The sequence below is a fragment of the Fringilla coelebs genome (assembly GCF_963513975.1).
Source record: "Fringilla coelebs genome assembly, chromosome: 2".
Taxonomy (NCBI): Eukaryota; Metazoa; Chordata; class Aves; order Passeriformes; family Fringillidae; genus Fringilla; species Fringilla coelebs.
The window spans coordinates 5,210,819-5,233,335 of NC_140029.1; the positions used below are offsets into that span (position 1 = coordinate 5,210,819).

The 22,517-nt window shown below is 43.5% G+C and overlaps 1 protein-coding gene across 3 annotated transcripts in view; it reads left to right on the plus strand.

Moving 5' to 3' along the window:
• Positions 1-3,442: 3,442 nt before the first annotated feature.
• Positions 3,443-22,517, plus strand: part of SLC37A1 (solute carrier family 37 member 1) — a 35,957-nt gene continuing 16,882 nt past the window's right edge. For 2 of the 3 annotated variants that reach the window (XM_084201147.1, XM_084201149.1), the window contains exons 1-10: positions 3,443-3,846; positions 4,647-4,735; positions 8,032-8,319; positions 9,984-10,065; positions 10,874-10,994; positions 12,860-12,938; positions 13,742-13,877; positions 15,358-15,434; positions 17,179-17,345; positions 18,662-18,699. In XM_084201147.1, coding sequence (XP_084057273.1) covers positions 8,264-8,319; positions 9,984-10,065; positions 10,874-10,994; positions 12,860-12,938; positions 13,742-13,877; positions 15,358-15,434; positions 17,179-17,345; positions 18,662-18,699 — 756 coding nt within the window. In that variant the 5' untranslated portion in view covers positions 3,443-3,846; positions 4,647-4,735; positions 8,032-8,263. The remainder of the gene's footprint in view (positions 3,847-4,646; positions 4,736-8,031; positions 8,320-9,983; positions 10,066-10,873; positions 10,995-12,859; positions 12,939-13,741; positions 13,878-15,357; positions 15,435-17,178; positions 17,346-18,661; positions 18,700-22,517) is intronic. The other variant, XM_084201148.1, reaches the window with a different exon arrangement.

Genomic DNA, 22,517 nt, shown 5'->3' on the forward strand with positions numbered 1-22,517 from the left:
CTTTACACAGTTTTACTGCCCCTCCCTGCCCGTGTTCCACATGTTACAGGGTGCTTTCTTCATAAGTCATCTTTAGTACTCAGGTACTGCCCTGTTGTGCTGGGGAAAAGCCTCTGCTGGCCCAGTGGTCTTGTTTGCTGGTGTCTTTTCCTAAAGCTACCAGTTGGAGATTCCCACTGGATTTCTGGCAAGATACAAGCAATGAAAGTACCAGTGTGGAAATTCTGTGGTCATGTTAGTGTGGCACTGAGCCAGCACTAGAATTTCTCAACAGACAGGACATAATGTGCTAACTCATCTTGACAGCTTCCAGCCCCTCCCAATGCCCATCTATTCCCAAACACAGACACAGCCTTCAAAGCCTCTCCTTTTTTTGGCTCCTTTGGATATTTTTTTTTTTGTCTGCCAAAGCTCGATGGCAGGTTATATCTGGATTGCACCCAGTGCTGATGTCAATTGCTTTTACAATATTCCAGCTGCTCTGTTGGGAAAACAAAGCATGCAAAACTAATAAAGGCAACCAAAAATCATGATTATATCAGTCCTCAGAATCCTGCTACTTGTCAAGAATAAAGTCTAAGTAAATACCAATTTTTAGATAGTCAAATACCATTTAACAACCCATTATTATGTAAATAAGTTATGAATTTTTTTATTCCCCTAAGACAAAGCAATCACTCTGTGGCCAAACAGATTAGTCTTTTCCAACTGTGCAATTATGAGTCATAAAAGATATTTTTATGCAATATACTGGAAAGAAAATAAGTATTTTAATTGGTTAAGGGATGCAATTGTTGGCATCCAGACCTTTGCTCAGCCAGCATCACCTATTCAGTGAAGGAAAAATGACACTGACATCCACTGACTTCAAAGTGTTTTGCTTTGTCTGGACTTGAGCAGTTAAGAGCACCACTTGTGAAAGTAAAATTTAACTGTCAACTGGGAAATTAGATTATCTCTTCTGAGAGAAGTACCGTCACAAGCACATGAAAGCATTTTCCAACTCATACACCTTTACTTCTGTTTGCTTTTGCAGACAAGAACTCATCCTTTTCTATTTCCTCAGTGTTCCTCTGAACACTGCTAGGGCTTAAAAAGCCAAACCACTGCCACACTTTCTACCCAACACAACAACTTCCTGGCCCAAACCCTTCATTTGTGTTTCCTTCTGGAAAGCAACTTGCAAAGCGTGATTTCTGTTTGTTTTTTCTGCGAGGCACTAGATTACACATGTTATTTTAAACCTTGTGGGTGGGTGTGTTCTGTTTTTTTAACCGTGTAGATTTCCTTTTATCTCTGCCCGACCTCTGGCCCCTCTGTGAGGTTGTTGTGCAACCAGCAGCACCAGCTCCTGCTGCTGCCTGCCTCTCCCTGTATTCCTGCTTATTTCATGGCTTCTGGCAATTTTAGCTGCTGGTGACCCATGCTGGCATAGCAGAGACAGCAGCTGTGCCAAGTGTGGCAGCCAGCAGGTTTCAGTGATGCCAGGGGAATGGATTACAGGAAACATTTATTTGAATGGGAGATGCAGTTTTTACTTTAAGTATGAAAAATATCAGGGTTTTCTGGGGCTGTTTGGCTCATGCTTTTTGCAAGCTGCTTATAACAGAATAGTAAGGTACTCAAGCAAGGTTAAATTCTTTAAGGAATTAAAAAAGAGCCAAGGCAACAGCAATTTTTAAAAAACGAGGATTTCACATGATGATGAATAGTTGTGATAATTTGGGAGGGCTAACCATGAATACAGATGCACTGTGATGAGTCTGACCTTTTCTGCTGTAAGAAGACAAATCTTTTTTCTTGTGTCTTATTTTCTTCTTTTTTTTTTTTTTTTTGTATCTGTGCACCAGTCTGAATAGACAGTACCTGGGTTTCCTTCTGGTGCTGGTGCAGAAGTGCAGCCACATGACTCATGAAAATCATCTCCTCAGAAGGTAAGATTGGTGATTATCAAGAGCAATGCATTAACTTTCCAAGTAGGACATTTGTAGCATTTGGAGAAACCATTTTTTTTTAATCTCTGATTCACCTGTTAAAAATCTCAGCAAGAAAAATGGAATCAATATTTGCCACCAACAAGCTTTAAAACAGCAGATTTTACAGCACCCACCTGCATTAGTAATGGTTCAAGTACAACTCTGAGACCCTGATTCTGCAAATGTAAAAATAAGGGTGAAGGGTTCCTTTACTGCCTGGGAGAAGGTGAAGGAATGGTGCTCTGGGATCATGGAGCAAAGCTGAGCACGTGTCTAAGTGTTTGGTATGTGAAGCCTAAGGAGCATCACACTGGGAGTCAGAGTTTCTTTTCTTGGTATTCCCAGCACAGGCAGTGCAAGATGAGAGGGAAAAGAGAACAACATCACACACTTCAGTGAGGGCCTGAAGGGGGTCATTTGCCAGGGACATGGTGCTCTACAAGGGACAGACACAGATAAATTTTAACCTGAATGAGGTAACTTGGATGAAGGAAATAGCACAGGGTTATTTGCTCTGGTGAGGTGATCATGATGAAGAAATATACCTGCAGCAGGAAGTGTGCATTTATACAAATAAATTGACCTTTGCTATAGGAAACACAGCAGGATCAGGAAATCAGGAGACAACTAAAGTAAATGTATTCTTTCTTCTTTAATGAAGTCCTGCTGAATGTTTCCCTGGCCTTTCAGATGATCTGTGAATGTTTGGCACCAGGAATAGCTTCATGTGTCTGACAGTGCTGCAGGGAAGCACCTGTGCACACCTGCCCAGGCTGGGGATCTCACTGGCAATGCTGGGCAGTGCAGAGGGGTCCAGCCACCACTCTGCAGCACCTGGAGTGGAAAAGGTCGCTGGGGTGCCTGATGGGTCCAGCAGGTTCAAGGGAGCATCCTTTCCCCCTCTGGCAGGACAGGGGTGAGCTGGGGCCCTGGCAGAGGCCAGGGGCAGCAGTTCACAATCAAAAAATGGTCAGACTGGAAGGGACACAGTGAGTCACAGGTCCAACCTGCCTGGTGGACATGGCACAGGAATGTGTCCAGATGGTTCTGGAATATCTCCAGTAAGGGAGAGTCCACAGCCTCTCTGGACAATCTGTCCCAGTACTCAGTCACTGTTCAGGTGGAACTTCCTGGGCATCAGTTCCTGCCCATTCCTCTTGTCCTGTTGCTCAGCATCAACAGAGCCTGGATCCATCCAACTGACACACTTCTTTAGATGTTTATACACATTAATGAGGTCCCCTTAGAGTTATCTCCTTGGAGATAACTCTAAGCTCCAGCTCCCAGGGCCTTTCCTCATCACAGAGATGCTCCAGTCCCTTCATCTTCGAGGCTGAACAGCCCCAGCTCCCACAGCCGTTCCTCATCACAGAGATGCTCCAGTCCCTTCATCTTCGAGGCTGAACAGCCCCAGCTCCCACAGCCTTTCCTCATCACAGAGATGCTCCAGTCCCTTCATCTTCGAGGCTGAACAGCTCCAGCTCCCACAGCTTTTCCTCATCACAGAGATGCTCCAGTCCCTTCATCTTTGTCGCCTCCACTAGAGCCGCTACTTGAGCTCCACAGCTCTCTCGTCTTTCAGAGCCCAGACCTGGACTCAGCACCCCAGAGGCGCCTCACCTGGTCTAAACAGAGGAGCAGGATCACCTCGCTGACCTGCGGGCACCGCTCTTCCCAAAGCCAAGGGTTCGCTCCGCAGGCTCCTCCTCCGCGGCGGGAGGGGCCGAGGCCGCCGGGTCCCGCCGCGCAGCTCCGGCGGCGGGCGGCGATCCGCAGCCGCGCCCGGCCCGCTCGGCTCGGCAGGCTGGCAGCGAGGCGAGAAGGAAGAAGGAGAAGGAGGCAGCGGCGGTGCCGGGGGCAGCAGCCCGGGGTAGGCAGTGCGGGCGGGGGCGGCCGCGCACCTGCCGAGCCCGCGGCGGGGGCGGAGCGGGGGCGGCCCCTCTGCCGCGGGGCCGCTCGGGAGCGGCGGCCGGGCCGGGCCGGGCAGCGGCGGCCGCCGCGGGGTCGGGCGTTCTGTCACTCCGCCGGCTCCCGGCGCTCCGCTGCCTTTTGTCTCCCTATCTCCGGTTTATTTTTCCCCGGAGCCCCCATCCTGCTGGACGGGGAGGGTCGTTTGGGAGGCGCTGCCTGGTTGCGGGGGTGGCGCCGCAGGTCGGTGCCGCGGGGCTGCGGTGGGACCCGAGGCTGAGCCCGGCGCTGCCCTGCCCGACACCTGCCCTGCCCGTGGTCCCGGGGGAAGGCGGTGCCTGTCCCTTCCCCGGCTCGGCTGCCCTTGACCTTTGGGATGGCCGGAGCCGCCCTGGTCGCTCTGCGGGTCCCAGGGCACCGTGTGCTCACAGCTGTGCTGCTCTGTGTCTAAGCACGGTGAACCCTTTCCCCCCCTACATTAAATAGAAGGAACGCGGCTATTTAAGGCGCCGGGGTGATGGATTTGGCAGGTTCTGGCTCAGGTGCAGAGCTGCCGAGTATTAAGCTCAATTTGCATTTGATCCGCGTGTGTGCGAAGGCGTTGTCAGCCCTTAAGGACAGCCCGGGGAGGGTTTGGTTACCCGGTGTCTGCACAGACATTCACAGAATTCATCTCAGCCCCGGGGGAGCTGCGCTGTGCCCGGGCAGGACCTTGCCCCTGCCTCCCCAGCCCAGCTGAGCCCGGCTGTGCCGTGTTTGCAGGGGGAAAGAGCCGCTCCCCGCTGAATGCCCTCCTGAAAGGAAGGAATGCTTCAGCCACTGCAGCGAAGGAGCAATACCAAGTTTGAAAGGTAAATATGGTTTCAAAGTAAATACGGGAATAACGCTTTGTGCCTTGTGGTACAGTAAGGAGGAAGCGGAGGGTTGGTTTCGCTGTCGGCAGAAATAGTTGCTGAAAGTGAAACAATGTAAAACGCTTATTTGAGTGATTGAATGGGACATTGTCCTTGGGCTTCATCAGTAAAACAGAAATGTAAAAAATTGTATTGATGAACTACTGGTTATGTGTTGTAGCCTATTAGTGTGATTACTGAAGTATAGCTTGGTTTTAAAAATCTGCTTTAATCTCCAGTAAAAGGTGGAATTTACAACCTGCTATCACAAGTTTTATTGCCACAAATTTCTTTGCTTATGTGTGATGCCTTGAGAGGCTACCTAGAACAGAGACTAGACAGTGTTAAAGGAGTAACGTAGGGATTTATTAAAAAGGCCTTCAAAGGACACACCTTGGGCAGTACAAGAGCCTGGCCAAGGCTACGCCCAAGATACCCATAAGTTTTCACACTTTTATAAGTTTTGGTCCGTTTCCATGTTGGGGTTAATTGTCCAATTACAGCTTCAGGTTATGAAGTCCCATCCTCCCAGATTGCTCTCCTCAATTTGCTATTGTTTATACTTTTTGGATCTGAAGCTGCAGTGGTTCTTGGGCTGGAAAAGAATTTTTTTTTGTCTCAAAACACTTGCTAACACTTTATATGAAGTTCGGAGTTCTATACTAATGCAGTATAGAATCTGGAAAATATGAAATCTAAAACTTAAGGCATCATCTGGAGGATATTTTTTATGCTTATTAAAACGCACATGAATGTCAGAGGAACTTAGAAATATGCAAAGACAGAAACAAGTTATTGAGATGTAAATGGAACACTCAGGTGTTCCTGCCTGCAGTACATAAAATGAAATCAACCCCTGTCAAATAGAGTTAGGCTGCCGTTCTCACTGTCCTGCTGATAGTCCAGTCATCTCTGAATGACTGGGATTCTTGTGATGGGATTTATCCTGAGGATACACTGCTGGGAGGTGGTGTGAGTACAGTCTGTGCAGCAGGTGCACAGATGTGCAGCCTGGCATGACCACTGAGCACTGAAACCTTCTGTAAGATGTGTGAAGTCCTTTCCTGCTTGCACTAGAGCTGTTAAATAGTAACCTGCTAAACAATTGCTTTGCTATAATGATGATTGCCCTGTCCTGTTATATTTTAAGAGAAGTGTTTAAGGAAGTGTTTGACCTCAGGTGTTTGTTCTTTGCTGGCTTCTCAAGGTTTTTTCCTACTAGGTATTTCTGTCGGCTTATTTGGTGTGGTTGATGCAATCATTTTGGTGTTCAGAGAGGACTGTGAAGAGGAGAAATGGGGTTTAGGATCACCCTGAAATGAATCTATTACTGCTGGAGGAAAAATTCACTCCTGCTGTGAGCTACTTTTGCCAGCCTCTTTTTCTCGTTACCTTTTTTCTCCCACTTGGAGCTATCTGCAGCTCATTTCAACCAAACACAGATAATTGATGAGAAATAGTTGTTTTGAAATTGGAATTTTGAAATCTGACCTAACTAGCCAGCTGTGGCTGTAAGGGACAATCCCACTTTTCAGTCCTTGTCTTTATGCCCCTGCTGCCTTGGATTTATTCTGTGTGGCAGTTTTATGGCCGTGGAATGAGTTCATATTCGCTATTGGATCAGCTGTATTTCAGGGCAGGATTTCTGATGGATCAGGCACCTGAGCCATGGCTGTAGGACTGCAAGGTCTGACACAAGGGAGGCAGGGATCTTTATCTGGAGTTGGGAGAGGGGAGGAAGGGGTAGGGTTGCACTTTCTCTAACCTCAGCAACCTCAGAGAGGAGATAGGAAACTCATGTTGGGCGGGAATGATTATGGGGTTTGATTAATTGCACAATCTGATTCAGGGCCAGGGAGGGGGTGGAACATGCCAAACGAGATTAGCAAGTCAATTCACTTTTAGGGTAGGAAGGTGGCAAGCTGAACCAGGACACTGTAGAAAAAATAGAGGTATGACAAGAATGTGTTAGCATCAAGGAGCAGAGCCTTGATCTTTTGGTGGGATACTCAGTTATGTAAAGAGGGCATAGTGTTCCTCTGTTCCTGGGGAGAAAGCCTGGGTAGGTGGTGAAGCTTTCAAGTTGCCAATTTGGACATGGCAGATCCTGTTTTTGTCACTTAACTGGCTGAGGACAAGCAGATTTGATTTCTGAACAAGATGAACACCAGGTGAACACCAGCCGTGGGTTTGGCAGTTGTGCTTTCATGCTTCACTCACCTGCCGTTGTTTACCAGGAGAGCTCATCCTGAGTGCTACCAGCTTCCATCAGGAGCATGGCAGTGGCTTGTGCTGGCATTAAAGAGGGCTGCCAGGAGGGTTGTGGGGTCCTGGAGGGCTGCCAGGAGGGTTGTGGGGTCCTGGAGGGCTGCCAGGAGGGTTGTGGGGTCCTGGAGGGCTGCCAGGAGAGTTGTGGGGTCCTGGAGTGTCCCTGGATCCTGCTGGGTTTGCGCAGTCACGCCTTTTGCCTACAGCTCCTTTGGCCACCTGACTCAGCAGCTGCCAGGTGACAGTGCAGCCAGTTCCTGTTGCAGCACCTGGAATAAAATCTGAGTGTTTTTATTGTCAAGGGGCTTCAGCCCATTTTGGAGCCAACAGGAGGAACTTTGTGTGAGTTTGAACCAAACCACTGCAGTCTCGCCGTTCTCTGTGTGCTGAGGACACACGTGATCCTGCCTTTTGCTGGTGTGGGGAGCTCAGGTGTTGAAAAAACTTGGTTTTTCTTTTTCCAAGGCTTGCTGATGATGTGGAGCTTCGTGCAGTGCTGATACTGGGTCAGGGAAATGGAAGAGGGAGTGCTGCTCAAGCCTTGCTGGTAGCATTGTTTAGCGGCACCCACTCTCAAGCTGGAGGAGTCTCTCATTCCAGGCTGGAAACACTACAGCCATTTTTGAGCAAACTGCAATAAATGTTCCTGATGTGCTCAAACAGATCTTTGTGAGCTGGGGAGTTGCCTGTTCATAGTCATTCTGGGACAAAAGCTGAGTGTTCTGGTATAAGCTGGCTTTGGATCAAGTTCTGAGTGCATCTTTCCTTTGTGTCTCCACTGCTTTGTATCATGCCAAGCTCTCAAAATAAATTATAAATTCAAAAATCAGAGAAGGCTGCAATTTATATAGGCTTAAAATTCTCCACTGCATTTTTAATGTGAAGTTTAGTGATGTGAATTACTTTTCTCTGAAATGGATAATTGCTGATTCAATATTATGATTAGAAAATATCCCAATAACTCAACCAGACTGTTTACTTACCAGCTTCTCATATTTGAAGATCAGCAGTAAACAAAGGCAGAGTGAAGAATTTGCCACGTTGTGACTGAAGGTAGAAGAAAAAAAACCTGCAAGGAGATCAGCCCAGCAGCAGATATTCCACATTTGTGGAATCCACAGGCTTTGGGTGATCTTTGTTACACTTCCAGAAGAACACATAACACTGCCAAACATCCATAATTGTGTCACCTGAAATCTGGTAGCAGCTGTAGTGTAGATGGCTCAGCTTCCTCCTGGGATCCGTTTCATCACTTCATTCTCACGAGATCAGTGGTAAGTCTGGAAGTGGTGGTGGTGATCCCTGCTGTGCACAGTGTGAGCTTGTATCTGTTGCCTTGCTCAGAATTTTTGCTTTCTCATTGTTTAATACATCCAGGAAAAACATACAGTCGGTTTTATGATAAATAAATATCGCTGACCTATAAAAAGTGAAATATTTTGCTGGGAAACCCAGACACAAACCCTTACTGGTCAAGCATGCTAGAGCATAAAGCCTTTTGTCCTTTTCTGTGCAAGGTATGCATTAGAAAGAATAAATTGCATTTTCAAGATCCTAGGTGGGAGGAGTGCTCAAGATTAGCTTTCTTTTCTTAGCCAGAAGTGTCTTTTCTCCCCAATAATTTGATGTGTGATACAGACTTGTACAGTTACAGTTTTAGTTCTTGCTACTGCAATATTGAAAAAAGTAAAAACTACCAAGCCCCCCAGCAAAACCAAACAAAAATCAAATCCTCCTTGCATTAGGGAAACTAATCCTGGAAGTTTTATGGCAGCAGTTCATGTGGTTCCTGAGATAGAATACTGAGTCAATTGTGTGTGAATAACAAAAAAAATAACAAATGAAAGAAAAAGCACTTTCCATCTGAGCCATTTTTTGACATTTTCACTAGCTGAGCAGCAGGAACAAAGTAATTGCAGTTTTATCCCTTGTGAGGATGTTTTCAGTCATGAGGGTGAATAACTCTGCTTGTGGTATGACTCTTTTCCTGTGAATATGCCAGAATTATAAAACAAGACCCTGGTTATGTAAAAGTTCATAAGGCAAAAAATTATTGAAAAGGATTAATTAAAAATCAGGGACTGTAGTAGGCAGTGTGATTATCAGATATTTGTATGTATATATGCACTTAACATTTACAGATGTTAATTTTAAGATCAAGGCTAGAAAGAGCCAGGAGACACATTTTGGATATTTTTAAAAGCACAAATCCACAAAATGCTTTCCTTAAACAACTGAAACAATAGATAGGGAATAGAATAGACCAGATTATTATATTTGGTCAATGCTTGCAGTGACAGTGAAATTAAGATGCCTTTTTAATTCAGCTGAACTGTAGAGAAGGACCCAAGGATCCCAGTGAGGCACCAAGGAGAATTCCTTCCCCAGCCCAAAGCTGCTCAGTTCTGTTCCTGTGCTACAGTGTCAGTCCCATTGTCCATCTCTGGAAATGACTGATTTCTGTTGTTAGAGAAAGGCAAAAGTAAATCCTAAAAGCAGTAAGAACAGAAGGAATTCTCCAAACTGACAATTAAGAGAGCCATCACTTATGTCCTAGCAATACCTCCAAACCCACCGAGACAGGGAGGTGTGCAATCTGACTCTGAGTGTGTTGAGCTGATGTTTAGTAATTTTGAGCTGATATTTAACAGCCCCCAAAGGAGGGTTGCACACCAGGCAGGTCAGCTCTGTGGGCTCAGGGCACTGCCACGTTGTCCTGCCTGTCCCCAAGTGCCACCAGGCTCCCTCCCAAGGCCACATCAGAGCAGATGGGAGGCAGCATAACTGGGAGGGTGGTTCTTCAGGCTGCTGGAGAACTCAAAGTTATCTTCCACTATTCCAGTATTATCAACGACTTGTGTAAATGTTCTGTGTGACTTGGTGCTAAAATAAAATCTAAATAAAATAATTTTCAATTTTTTTTTGTTTTCTATCATAGGTATAGAGCTTTCATTTTCTCTCTCACCTTCCTGCTGTATGCCAGCTTCCATCTCTCAAGGAAACCTATCAGTATAGTGAAGGTAAGAGAGGTCTTGTCCTTGTTCAAACATCCTCCTGCTCCTATCAGACAAGGATGTTGTTGTCTTTTTCAGTATTTCCTGTTGTGAAAGGCAGGGTTAACCTTTAACTTGAAATGCCTTCAAGATGAGAGACTGATAAAGCTGGCACACGGTGATATTTGCTTGATAAACTTTAATGAGACCACACCTAGAATATTGCATGTAAGTCTGGGTTTTGGGCTGGAAGCAGCTGTGCCTGCACTCAATTCATGTGAATGAATCTAATTAGAGATATTTGAGAGGTTTGCATTCTGATGGTTGAGGAAAGTTGCTCATAACTGATGAGCTGAACATTCCACTGGCATTTACAAGAGTGTTCCCAGTACTGTTGAGCATCATGGTCATCACTTTCTGTACCCTTGTGGCTGTTCCCAGTGAAGCTGATGACACAAGTTCTCTAATTCTGGGTTTGTTATTTTAATCCTCAGTGTTTATAACTTGCCAGACACAAACCAAATTCCCCAGGACTGCATTGCATAACACTGAGGAGAAACAGTGGGCAAAGTACTTGATGTTACTGCAGAATTTCATAGATTTTCACTATCAGAAACACCAGTTTACTGTAGAATGGTTTTTTTCTAACCATGTAATGGTGGCTTCCCCCAGCAAAATACCAAGCAATTAATAAGGTCCAACAATTTCACTGATTTTGGTAGATTTGACACAGGTACACATAAATCTAGAATTGTTAAATTTCTTGCTGTAGGAGAGTTATCAGTCCCCAGTTTGCAAGTGAATTTTCCATTTTCAGATGTCCTTTCTGTTTCAGGGAGAGCTGCATAAGCATTGTGCAAGCCAAGTTGAACTTGACTCCTACAAAGAATATGCTGCCCAGATCCAGCCTGTCAAAAAGCCATTTAATGCCTCTCAGTGTGGATGGGAGCCATTTGGTAAGGTTTGGCTTTTTTGGTTTTGTGTCTTTCTTTCCTAATAATGAGCTGATATTCATAATTAGATTATTAATTATTATATATTAATATCTAGCTATTTCTTCACGTGTGAGGGATTTGCATGGAAGGGGTGTTTTGTTTTCCATGTCCTCACTGATTTCTCCACAGAAAGTGAAGTTGTGACTTACATTAGGATTTTTTGCCACTTAAAGTCCCTTAAATATAACAACTAAAATAATATCACTTATTTAAGAGATGGTTTCAGTAGATCAGTTTTCAGTCAGAAAATGGGTTTTGTCTTTAGCATGTCTGCTTAGGAAAAAAGGGTGAAGAATAAAATCAATAATTATAATTTTCTGCTTGTTTAATTCAAGCAATCTTTTAAGTGAAATTACTTGGTTCTTATCTAAATTGGAAACTTTGCAGAGTCCTTATCTGCCTGAAGGAATATATTGCTCTCCAATTTAATGAAGAAAAAGGGGAGACTTCATTGCAGGAGAGACTTGACAACTTACTGGATAGTTTATGAACCTGGCCTTTCACTTGAATAGAAAAAAAATATTTGCCTACTGGATGATTAAATTTTAATTTTATAGTATTTGACTTGAAATGAGACTTTGAATCATTCCTTGACACTTTTATTGCTCCCAGAAACCTCAGTGAAACAGATTAGTCCATCCTGTCAATGTGCCAGTCCACCCCAGTCTGTGTAGCCATACATTCTAATTAGTCTTTAATTAGCAATTAAAAAAAAAGTCCTGCTCTCTTCAAAGATAATTAAAGATCTGAGCTCTGGGGTTTCTGGGGACAAAATCCAGTGTATTAACTCCTGCTGCAGGGTCTGCTGGAAAAATTCAATCCCCCAGGTGGGATGCACTTAAAGCTGGACAGTGTTTCTTGTCCCTTGACCTAGGGGGGATTGAGTTTGTTTGTCTGAAATATTGATTGACTTTTTTTTAATGGAGTCTTCTCAGCCCAAATGTCCTCCTTTTTCTGTGGACACTATTGCCAAGCTGCCCCTTTGGATTGGCACTCTAGACTTGTTCTTTCAGGTGTTTTTCTGGCAAAGCTGGGAGCTTTGCCAGAAAAACACTGGAGGAAGGAATTTGCTTTAATATCTGTGACTTTGTGCTCAAAGCCAATAGCAACTGTGGCAATCTATTGCAAATAAATGCACAAAAAGTCTGGGTATGAGCTCAGCTCCCTTGAGAGTTGACTTGGTGTTTGCATCAGGGTGGAGCCCCTTTGCTCCCTCTGTGCTGTCTGCAGTTCCCAGTTAGGTGTGATTATGGTTGTTTGCTCTACAGGGCAGAACTCTGGGGTTTTTTTGAGCAGAACTTCTCTGTGCTTTGTAAATGGCTGGAAAAGGCTTTACACATTAATAAAAAAACCTTAATATCTTAAATATTTAAATAACTTAATATTTTTTAAAAATATTAAGCTGATTGTTTAAAAGCCTCTGTGATGATGGATTTTTTTTTTTAGACATTTTGACTGTTAGGACCTCATGCTTTTGCAACTCATCTTACCACTTTTAATCAAGTCTGTTAAATTGGATTTCGGATTTTCTTTTGCCTAAGGCCTTTTAAGAAAAGGGCACCTTGCTAATAACTGATGTTTCTTCTCTTCCAAAATGCTGTTTTAAATAAGGTAGAGTTTAGCATGGGCCTGCCAGTATTTTCCTAATATGTTAAAGGCAGAGGGGTATTTTTTGTTAAATAGAACATTGGCAAAATGTTTGTTGAAGTCTATTGGAAATTGAATGCCAGTGTCCATTCACTGACATTTTTCTTGTTATGTGTAAAAATGGTTGGGAAATAATTAGTACATTTAAAGTGACAATTTGTTTTGAAAATTATTCTTAGATAAGAGCAACTACAAACAGCTACTGGGAGCTCTGGATTACTCATTTTTGTGTGCATATGCAGTTGGGATGTATTTAAGGTAAAACCCCACTCTCTTTACTGTTTATTTATGAGGATATTTGACTTCTGTGATTTTGTGCTTTCCTACTGCAGAGGTTCTGATGGAGAATGAGAAATTGATTGCTGTGGAGAAAAAAGCCAACATGATTCTGAGCCCCAGTGGTATCAATCTCTGATACACTGAAAGCTTTTTAGCTGCACCAATCTTGACTGCCTTGTGCAGGAATATGTTCCAGGTTGAAGTCTAACCTGTCTTTTTTTCATCTAGAATGTAAATTGATCAGTCAGTCAATCTCCAGCCAGTCTCCAAATGGCACTGATTGGGTTTAAATTATTGTCCTGGCTTTCTTTGGTCAAAGAATGGGAGCAGACACCTCCTAAAATAATACCAAGCCCATCATAAAGTGTGCAGTCTTAGCTGCTGTGTGGAGATGCTTTTTATTGACTAAAGCCAGAACCTTCGTGACTTGAATCGTTAGCAAGGGAGACAAGTCTCGCTTTCAATGGCTGGAGACACATAATTTGGAAATGACTCTGTAAGTAAATGACTTTCAATATGCTCCAGATGAGTATCTCCCTGAAAGATGCTTGTGCAGATGTCAGAACTTAGCAACTAATGAACTTTTGTTGGGGCTTTTTTCCCCCTGTCAAGTGCTAAAAATTGCTCTTTTGCTGTTGCAAAGGCAAGCAGAAGTTACCAGTAGAGTTTCTCCTCAAGCAGAATTTTAAACAGCACAAAATATCCTTCATTTGTGAAGGCTTTTGGGGTGTGATCTCATTTTTAATGATGGCTTTTCTCTTTATTTCCTCCCCGATTCCAAGCGGACTCATCGGAGAGCGGCTGCCCATCCGCTACTACCTGACAGGGGGGATGCTGGCCAGTGGGCTCTTCACTGCAATGTTTGGATTGGGTTATTTCTATAATGTGCATAATCTCTGGTTTTACATCATGGCCCAGGTAGGCACAGTGTGAATTTAGACACCCAGAGTTCCTCCCATGGTGCTGTTCAGGGTAATGCTGGAGTTTTTTCACTTGCACGCAGTGATGGTTGGGTGGGAGGATGTGAATGCTGGAATAGCTTGTTGGTGACAGGCAGAAGTGATAGAGTGGGTACCCCCAGGCTTTATTTTTGAAAAATGGTGGGGTTTTAATTTAGTTGAAAGCAAATTAATGTGTTTCACTCTGTGTCAAATCAGCAATCAGATCTTTGCAAGCTTAAATGCGTGTGAGTTTTGAAACAAGCGTGTTTACTTCTGTCAGCCTGCCAAGACCTGAGTGACACGTCCTGGCTTTCTCTGCAGGAAAATTCCATTTACACTGCTAATGATGAGCAGTCTCCCACACTGATGGGGCTGGGAACAGGCAGCTTATGTAACCAGGTTCTCTGTGGGAGATTTTTCAGAGCTCTGGTCAGGTGTCACAAGAATTTTTACCATTGGCTAAAATGGAATTTAGGTCAGGACCAGGCTGGGCTTGGCACTGGGTTCATTTTGAGCAGGTCTGCACCTTGCACTGCTGCTTTCTGTGTTGTTGCAGTAACACCCTCACCTCTGGCACATCTGCATGGCAGTGAGCAAGGTGGCATGCAGAGATACTAACCTGGCACAGCACTTCTGTAACCTTGTCACCAATTATCCTGTCACTGCCCCAGCCCTCTGGCATCGGGGGTTTTCCAGGACAGGAGAAACCTCCTCTAGGGTTGAGCTGACTGTCTCTGCCCTGTGGGATGTGGTCAGTGAGCCCTGTAACTCCAGGGGGGTCTCACACCACCAGCCCCATTGGTTTTTGTTGGGTGGAGTGAGCTTGGTTTTTGTTGCACGTTCAAATGCTCGTTGTGCATGTGAGGCTTTGTATTGGGTATTTTGTTATGGTGCAATTGTAGACAGGGAGCTTTTTTAGGAGTTGAGATGAGTTAATGTTCTGTGCAATGTGGAGACTGAAATAGTTCTTACTTCACCCTGAATATATTAAATTAAATTCCTCCTCTCAGTTTATTTACAGATGTCTGTTAAGCATTTTTAAGTTATCCAGTCTCCCCTAAAGTTGGTTTTTTTTCTGCTTTATTTGATTGCAAACATGCTTTGCCATATGCTCAAGTTGAGATAAGTGTTATGCTGCTGCTTGACTGTGGGGAATTCACTTCTCTTTTCAGCTCAGAGCAGTGTGATTTTTGGTAAATATGTGACTGAATTACAGTATTCTGTGATTTAAATCATAAACTAATTATAGAGATGGAGGTAGAGAGAAGACTCGGCAAAACCTTGTTACTTGTTTATTCTTGGGGCGGAAAGAAATGCTTTCAAAACCCCCCACTAAATTTCTAAATTCAATGCATTTCTGTAGACTTCTTTTTCCCAATGCAGAACTCGGTAGGAATTGTGTAGGAACCTGTTTTATGACAGGAGATGTTTATTTATAATTTTTGATACACTTTCAGATAGCCAATGGGTTGGTGCAAACCACTGGCTGGCCAAGTGTTGTTACATGTATTGGCAACTGGTTTGGAAAAGGAAGGTAAGTGATACAAAATCCACAGGTTTGGAAGTACAGATCAATACATTCTGGCTGTGATATTATAATATCTATTTAAATATCTTTCTTAGGCTTCTGTGGGGTTTTTTGTTTGTTTTGTTTTTTTTAATGAAACAAAGCAGAATCTTGAGAGGAGCTTCCTTTGTTATGCTGCTTAATTTATATATGGGTTTGGAACTGTCTCCCTCATGTCAAAACAGTGTTCTGTGGTAGCTCTTCTTCAGATGAATGATTTCAGAGTTATATTAGAATAATTCTTGTAAATATAAACAGTCTAAAACTACTCTTAGTAAAGGCTGTTATTATGCCATTTTAATGTGAAATTTCCTGTGTTTTCATTTGTGTTTCAAAACAGTTGTCAGGGCATAACTGTAAAAAATATCTTTGTGTAATGTCTTTTTTTCTAACACACTTACATAAACCTGAAAACTTAATTGAGAAGGAAAAATACATATGGCAACTGATTTAATCTTTCTTTTATCACCTTCTTTAAATCATCAGCTTGGTTTGTTTTTTTAATCTTAATTCTGCACAGTGATCACTCATGATGTTTATTTTGTCACACCATACAGCAATTTTCCATAAATTTTGCAAGAGCTGCATGCCAAACCCACTGCCTCTGATAATGGTTGATGCATGTAGCATATAATAATGCGACTGTGGTACCATCCTTTGTACATGTAGAGCATTATTGTTAATCAGTTTCAGAGAAGGATGTACTGAAATTCAGTATTTGATTTTTTTATATAAACCACGGGATAGTTGAAGCTTCAAACTAATTTTCAATTAGGAAATGCAGAGAATGGTAACTGTCATATAATATTGAACAAGACTGGGGAGTCTGTGCAAAATAAATACATTTATTCAGGCTTTGCTTTGTGCAAAAGCAGCATCCTTTACTTTTAGGATGCCACACAGTGGGCTGGTGAGTAGGGCTCTGGTTTAAATGTCAGTGACTTGGTCCTTGTTTTCATTCTGCTCTAATTCCATGAAGCATGAGCAGAAAAAGGTTCTGTTTAAGTTAGACTGCTCCAGGTAAAATCCTGCTAAGAGCAAGGCAGTTTTCCCCATGACTTAAAAGGGAAAAAAATCCCCGTTTTCATGACTTCAGTGGGATTTTTGTGCTTTACCTTAGCTCAGATGGAGCTGATGTGCAGCAGCTCTAATCTGGGATTCCAGGCAGACAGGAACCTGATGTGTGCTTATCCAAGCTGGTGCAAGCTTGTACAGAGCCCAGCAAGTCCAGAATGGGATCAGAAAATATTGAATTTGCTCCCCCTATCCTCTGCAGTTTGTTTTCTTCTCCATGACAAGTCTGACATGTCCTGCAAGCATCAGGTTATCAGTGCAATGTGTTTGCAGGAGGATTTTTATTCCCAAAAGCATCAGACTTTGTGTCCACATGCTACACAACATCAGCATTTTTGTTTTAATCAGAGAAACTGTCCAGATATATGCAAGCCATAGTGGTGTTTTTAAATGCTAGGAAGTGCAGGATAAATTCTGTCATGCACAGAGTATTTACAACAGTTTTAATTCATATTTAGGTGCCTTGAAATTGCCAGGTGGAGATTGTAGCATAAATAAATGGTCAATGAAAGAACCATAAGATACCACAGCTGCACAGCCATTTTGATACACTTTTCTCAAGAGATGAATGCTTATAATTAATGTTTGTTTGTTTTGTTTGGTTTTTTTCTTGGTTTTTTTTTTTTTTTTAATGCAGGAGAGGTTTGATCATGGGAGTCTGGAATTCACACACTTCAGTGGGGAATATCTTGGGATCCTTGATTGCTGCTTACTGGGTGTCCACGTGCTGGGGTCTCTCCTTTGTGGTGCCTGGGGTCATCGTGGCTCTCATGGGGGTCGTTTGTTTCCTGTTCCTCATTGAACGTGAGTGCTCCACTGGGACACAGCCAGGGAGGGCTCAGCTGTGCCCCTGCTCAGAGAGCTCCTTCCCAGAGCACGTGGTGGGGAAGAGCCTAGGTGCCTTCAAAGAGCTTATCCAGTCAGAATCACTGAGGTTGGAAAAGCCCTCCAAGGTCATCAAGTCCAACTTTGACTGATGCCCACCCTGACCCCAGCCCAGAGCTCTGAGGGTCCAGGGCACCTCCAGGGATGGGCACTCCAAACCTCTCTGGGCATCCCCTTCCAGTATTTAACAACCCTTTCCATGGGGAAATTCCTGCTGCTGTCCCAGCTGAGCCTGCCCTGGCCCAGCCTGAGGCCGTTCCATCTGCTCCTGTCCCTGTTCCCTGGAGCACAGACTGATCCCCCTGGCTGTGACAGCTCCCGAGAGAGGATGGGGATGAAAGGGACAGGAACAAACCTCAGGAAATCCCAGAGTCCCAAAATCCCTGGAGGGGCTGGCAAAGCCCTCCCAGCCCAGGCAGTGCCAGCTGTGCCCAGTGCCCAGCTTGTCCCCAGCCCAGAGCACTCAGTGCCACCTCCAGGGCACACCTGCAGGGATGGGCACTGCAGAGCTCCCTGGGCAGTTCCAAGGCCTGAGCCCCCTTTCCATGGGCAAATTCCTGCTGCTGGCCCAGCTGAGCCTGCCCTGGCCCAGCCTGAGGCCGTTCCCTCTGCTCCTGTCCCTGTTCCCTGGCAGCAGAGCCCGACCCCCCTGGCTGTCCCCTCCTGGCAGGGATTTACAGACAATAAGTACAGCAGTTAAACACCCCTGAGCCCCCTTCTCTCCAGGTGAGCCCCCTCAGCTGTTCCTCATCTGGTTTGTGCCCCAGACCCCTCCCCAGCTCCCCTGACAGAGTGACACTTCAGAGTTCAGCCCACTGTCCTGTCACCAGCCCCTGTGCTGGGAAATGCTTTCAGTGTCCCTTGGCAGAACGTCCCACCTGGCTGCAGGGAATGTTCTGTGCTGCCATTCAGCCCCCACCATCATCATCCTCTGAGCCATCAATTACAGGAGGAGCTGAGGGAGCAGCTTTTGACACTTTAAATTAGGAATGAAAGAGGAATGCCCCATCCTGTCCCCATGCTGACATGTGAATTTTTGTTTTACTGAAATTGTCCTGTCTCAGGGGGTAAATTTTGGCAGATATGACAAAAGTTTTGTAACTAGCTGGACTGTCAGCTAGCACTTTTTATCTCTGTCAGTTTATCTCTGTCAGTAAGTTCCACTATTTAAAAGTGTTTTAAGAGATTTCCTAGGCTTGTTTTCACTCTTAGCTCTGTGTGGTATTTTATTTCAGATCCTAAAGATATCAGTTGCTCCTCCACACCATCCAGTGTAAGTAAATGCATTTTTTTAAAATTTTTTTTCCTCCTAATAGACACATTTAATAAGATGGCTCTGTGAATCAGATTGTGTGTGTGGCTCTTTGTGCCAGGCTGTTGTAACTGATGCTGTGCTTGAGGCAATGATTACTCTTCTGTGCTTCACTGGTAAACCAGGAGCTTATTTTCTCTCAAAGTAAATTAATCAAGAGGTGAATTAATTTGTTTTGGAGCAGATGATCTTACAGGAAATCAAGTAAAAACTGTTCATCTCTCTTTTTTTTTCTTTTTCTTGAGTTTTCTTAATTTTCTTCAGTCTTCCTGAGCATCTTTGTAGGGTGTTTTGTTTAAGTATTTAGTATAAAGGTAGGTAAATAACTAATAAATATTCTTTATTTATTCAGTATTTTAGAATGTTGTGTCAGAGGTGAAAAGGTTTCCCTAGGAAGTCCCAAGTTACTGTGTGAGATGATTCCTTTTCTGCCTCATGAACCCAAGAGGAGGAAGGCAATCCAAATGGAATTGGAGAAAAGTAAAAAGCAAGGAAAGGCAAGAAAGGAGCATTAGGAAAACCAGCTGTGTTTAACTTCTCATGACAGAAATGCCATTCCTGGCCCAGTTTTGCTCAGGATTGTGCTCACAGGTTGATCTTGTTTCATGTTCCCTGAGACTCTGCTGTGTTTGTCTCTACTGCAGCCAAAATCTGGAGCAGTTCTTGCTCCAGGCTCCCAGGAACCCTTTGGCAATCAGGTCTGCCACATTTCCAGGTGTTTTTTTGGAATAGTAGAGGGGATTGGCAGAGCAGGCCACGAGGTTTCCCATGTCTGAGGGCAACTCAGGGCTGTTGGTGAAAGTCCCAAGGGAATCCCACATGGAAATTGTCTGTACATGTGGAGTCATGTGAACCAGGCATTTTCTTTGCCAGTCTCACAAGTAGATTGTACATTTTTTACCCCTGATGCTTTCAGATCAATGGAGTTTTAAATGCTCTTGAATAGGAACTGAAGGCAACTTTTCTAGTCTGTGTTCTCTCTTCTTTTCCAGTTATTTTTTTTTAATCTTTAATGAAGCACTTCTGATAAAGCTTCTGAATGCTTTTGATAGTCTGTGGAACTCCTGTTCTTATTTTATTCCTGTGAGACAAGGTGGGCTCACACTGTGCTCTGTATTTTTCCTTTTTTTTTTCTCTATTCAATTTCTTAGCAGTAACTTCTGTAAATCCTGAGAGTATTTGAAGTGACTCTCATTGCCTGCTGTTAAGAGTCCCATTTTCCTTAGATTTTATATAGTTCAGAGCATTGTTTTTACAGAATATCCTGTTAAGCTTTGTGGAAATAAATATTTATTTGTCTCAAATACACTTCAACTGGAAAGCACAACTAGAGAGCTCTGCACAGTATATTGCTCATATGACTCAGTGAGCTAGTGTGGAAAATTCTGACATGGAATATCTACTTCTCATGATACTTTTAACAAAAAATTTAGTATTTAGGAGCAATTTCTCCCAGTTGCAGAAAAAGAGGAGGATTTGACTCAGTCTCCACTAGAGCAGCAGCAGGGTCACTGCCCCAGGCTCACTCTCTCTGTGTGGGATGCATTTGACCTGCTGTTTCCCTGGAAACCTCACTCTGCAGAGTGAAAGCAATCACTTCTTCCTCCCCTATTCCCATGTCACATCTGGAAATCTGGGAGGAGTTCATCAGATTGAGGTTTGCCTTGTCCTGGGCAGCTTTATATCATTGGGACTGCCCAAACACTTCACTCCTGAGTGGTCTGCAAGGATTCTAAACCCTTGTGGAAGGGGCTCACAGTTTCTGTTCACCACAGACAGGTGGCCTTAGAAATTAAAGAAATTAATTAGGTAGGAGTTCAAGATGTCCAGATGTAGATGTGGTGATGACAGCTTCTGACTGTAAAGAAAAGTAAGTGCTAATTGAAGGGAGGTTGATGCAGTAAAATAGGGGGGAAATATTTTATCTATGTTGTACAATTTGGCAGCTGTAAAATACTTGCTGTCTTTTTTTTTTTTGATTAGTCATTCTATTCAACCTGAACAACCTTATGTGCTTTTGCAATACTTAGAAATCTTTTCTCTTTTTTTTGAGGTATTAAACATACACACTTGCTTTTCTCCTAAGGCTGTGGCAGGTAATTTTGGCCAGATGTCCTGGGTAGGTGCAGGCAGCTCTGCACTAAAAACTAAATCTCCTTGTGGAAGAATGAGGCCAGTTAAATTTAAGCAGCACTAAAATAAATGCTCAGCACGAGGGAAGGCCTTAGGGTTTATATTAAGATTGAGAGATCACAGTCCTCTCTGTGTGATGCCAGTCTTGGATGAATTTGATCTAATGTTTATTTGCAGCATGGTCCTGAGCCCAATATTTCCACAGAGTTTGTAGTGGTGAGTAATCAGATTTCATTGAGCTGTCCAAAACCACAGATGGAGAGTCAGGCACAGAGCCTTGAGCGTGTGGTTCTTTCTCTTTATTCTCTGGTTTCCTGGGCTGTGCTTCATTTGCCTGAATTCATCTTGGCTCTGATTTACCCATCTGAAATTTGTTTCCAGATAAATACTTGAGGACAATGAAGGGCTTCTAAATGCTGGCATTGGAGGCTTTATGTTGACTTTCTGAGGGGCTGTACCTATGACAAATGCAAGTGAGAAGTCAGTGGGTGTTACTCAAAATTCCTGCACTTCCTTTATGAAAGTTAAAGAGGAGATTTAACTTTTTTTTTCTTCCCCTTTGGGAAATGTGATTTAGAACTGGTTTTATTGCTTCTCATCTTTTCTCCCTGTGCCTTTTTTTCCCCCCATAGTTACATCATGTTCATACAAACTTGTCTTTGTACTCTTAAGAACTTCCTTTGTATCAACTTTGCATTCCCAGAAAACTTCCCTCCCTTGAACTCCTGTTGCAAAGTGCTTGTGCATTTAAAAATTACCAGGCTGCAGTTTTGATCTCCTGAAAAGGAGGAAGAAGTCCAAGTATTAAATGTGCAGCCTCTCAGTCTAGTCCTTTCCCCCAGACATTTTCTCCTTACCAGAGTAAATCTTATTTTTTGACAGTCAAATGAAAAAGTCATTCATTTTTCCTCTGCTGAGCTGCTGATTAAAAATGTAGATGACTTTTCTCTAGGTGATGGATTTTCTTCCCCGTGGATTCTTGTAAATCACATTTTTGACAAGAGCCAGATTTTCTGTAAGATAAAACTTAAAAATCTGTTTAATCAGACCCTGGGGGCTCGAGTGTTGTTGGTTTATTTTGAGGAATGCATATCCAAAACTGCTTGTGCCTCAGCTCTGAACTGAGCTGCAGAACTACCACAGTTTATCCTCAGAAGTATTTTTTCCTCTTAGAAGGATTTGATTGATGAAGGGCAATTTGTGTAAAAACCACTGAAATTCATACTCTAGATTTTTTTTTTTTTTTTTGGCAGGGGGGAAGAATTACCCAGTGATTGATTTTGAGCTGGATTGTTCAGTGAGGATTTGCATTCTTTTTTTATTTGTGGTAGTGAGCTGGAGGAGGGGGTTATTTGGGACAGAGTTTGTAGGGCTTTTTATTGTCCTGTCTTGATTTTTTTTTTTTTCACTGTGGCATCCAGTGTGTGATTAGACACTGAGGAATACACAGGGCTTCTTTTGGACTTAGCAATAGGTTGTCCATACCTGACTGCAGACCTACTTTAGAGCTGTATATTTAATTCAGCTGACAAATCTGAATGTCCCTGGTAAATCTTTTTAGACTAAAGATCTCAGAATGGTGTTTTCCAGTGAATTCCAATGGTGTTTTCTAGTGAATGTTGGTGTGAACTGACACAGGAATGTAC